This window comes from Cyprinodon variegatus, unplaced genomic scaffold (genome assembly GCF_000732505.1).
Source record: "Cyprinodon variegatus isolate N-32 unplaced genomic scaffold, C_variegatus-1.0 Scaffold156, whole genome shotgun sequence".
NCBI lineage: Eukaryota > Metazoa > Chordata > Actinopteri > Cyprinodontiformes > Cyprinodontidae > Cyprinodon > Cyprinodon variegatus.
This window is the reverse complement of record NW_015150609.1, coordinates 961,956-963,291: the sequence shown is the minus strand read 5'-3', so window position 1 is coordinate 963,291 and position 1,336 is coordinate 961,956. Positions and strand designations below refer to the sequence as shown.

General features: G+C 41.0%; 1 protein-coding gene across 12 annotated transcripts in view; it reads left to right on the top strand.

Annotated features, from left to right (window-relative positions):
* Positions 1-313: 313 nt before the first annotated feature.
* The window catches only part of LOC107086560 (RNA-binding protein with multiple splicing), a 13,065-nt gene continuing 12,042 nt past the window's right edge, over positions 314-1,336 (top strand). For 3 of the 12 annotated variants that reach the window (XM_015377595.1, XM_015377594.1, XM_015377596.1), the window contains exon 1: positions 319-745. In XM_015377595.1, the coding sequence (XP_015233081.1) occupies positions 509-745 (237 nt within the window). In that variant the 5' untranslated portion in view covers positions 319-508. Of the gene's footprint in view, positions 746-1,336 lie in introns of all 12 variants that reach the window. The other 9 variants (XM_015377603.1, XM_015377597.1, XM_015377604.1 and 6 more) reach the window with 5 other exon arrangements.

Sequence of the window (1,336 nt, the reverse complement as noted above, 5' to 3'; positions counted from 1 at the left end):
AGGATGTTTAAATATATGGATCTATTTGTAATTGTTTATTTAGAAAATATGGATGTTGTGCTCGTTCCTGTTGCAACAGCGTAGCTGGACCCTGAGGTTCCTCTTTTGGCCCCCTTCAGTTTACATTTAATTTTCTGGCTACGCCTCTGGTGGGGGCTGCTAACGCAACAGCTGAGGCAGATCTGCAGCTTGATTGCAGCACTCAGCAGACCCCAACATAATTGATGACCTAATTGAAAACCAGGAGGAGGAGGAGGACGCAGAGACGCGCTCCAATCAGAAAAGTTTACTTGTTCCTACCAGTCCCCCCCTCATACACACGCACACAGCTGAGGGCATTGATGTGAGCGCTTTCAGTTTTTTACGCGCACTTCTTCCCCCTCATCTCGCACCCTCACACACGGAGCACCTAATCCACCTTCGCACCTTTTGTTTTTACAGCGCGTCTCTTTTCTTTTTCCTTTTTTTCCCTCCCCTCCTGCAAACTTTTTCCTCCGTCTCTTAATGAATGATTCTGTGTAGCTGTAAAACTTCCAAAGCGAACCCGGATTGCTCTTCTACGCGACCTCACCTCCGCACATCTCCGCTCAAGTTCAAACCCCAGCAGGACTTCAGGCGCACTTGGAGTAAAACCCACCCGGCGAGGAAAAACCTGATCCTGTGCGCAGCCACGGCCGAAGCGAGCGTCACCATGAGTCTGAAAGCTGACTCTGAGCCCAACAACAACGTCTCCATCGAGGAGGAGGTGAGTTTCACCCTGGACTATCTTTGTTTTTGTCAGTTTATTGGGTTTTTGCAGGACTTGGACCCGGTCATGTTGGAGCTTCCGGCCCCTCTGAAGAGCCTGGGCTCCTCACTGAATGAAAGGAAATTAATATTTGCTGGTTTTTATAGAGGTTAGGAAATATGCAGTTTGAATCGTATATAAACGGTGTAGTGGGCCTATTTATCATTTTATCTATTTTAAAATGGATTTTAAGTAATAATAAAAATACAATCTTGAATAACCTAGACATCTTTTACACTCTTAGCCTAAAGGGTTTATTTATAATTTTCTATTGTTTTGTTTTTTTTTATTTTCCCTTTTTGTGCATTTTTGTTTTACATAAAAGTATGAATTTGTATTTTTTTTTTTCCCACTAGCCTTGAATAGTGTTTCGTTGGGACCAACCACGTATCAATTGCTTTACTGTACATTTTAATCTTTTAAAAATGGCTGCATTTATTTTAACCTTCATTTTAAAAAAATAAAGCTTCATTATATAGATGTCTTTCTTTAGTGTAATAAAATATTAGGCAATAATCCTATTTTTATTTTTTTAACTGAGTGATTAAA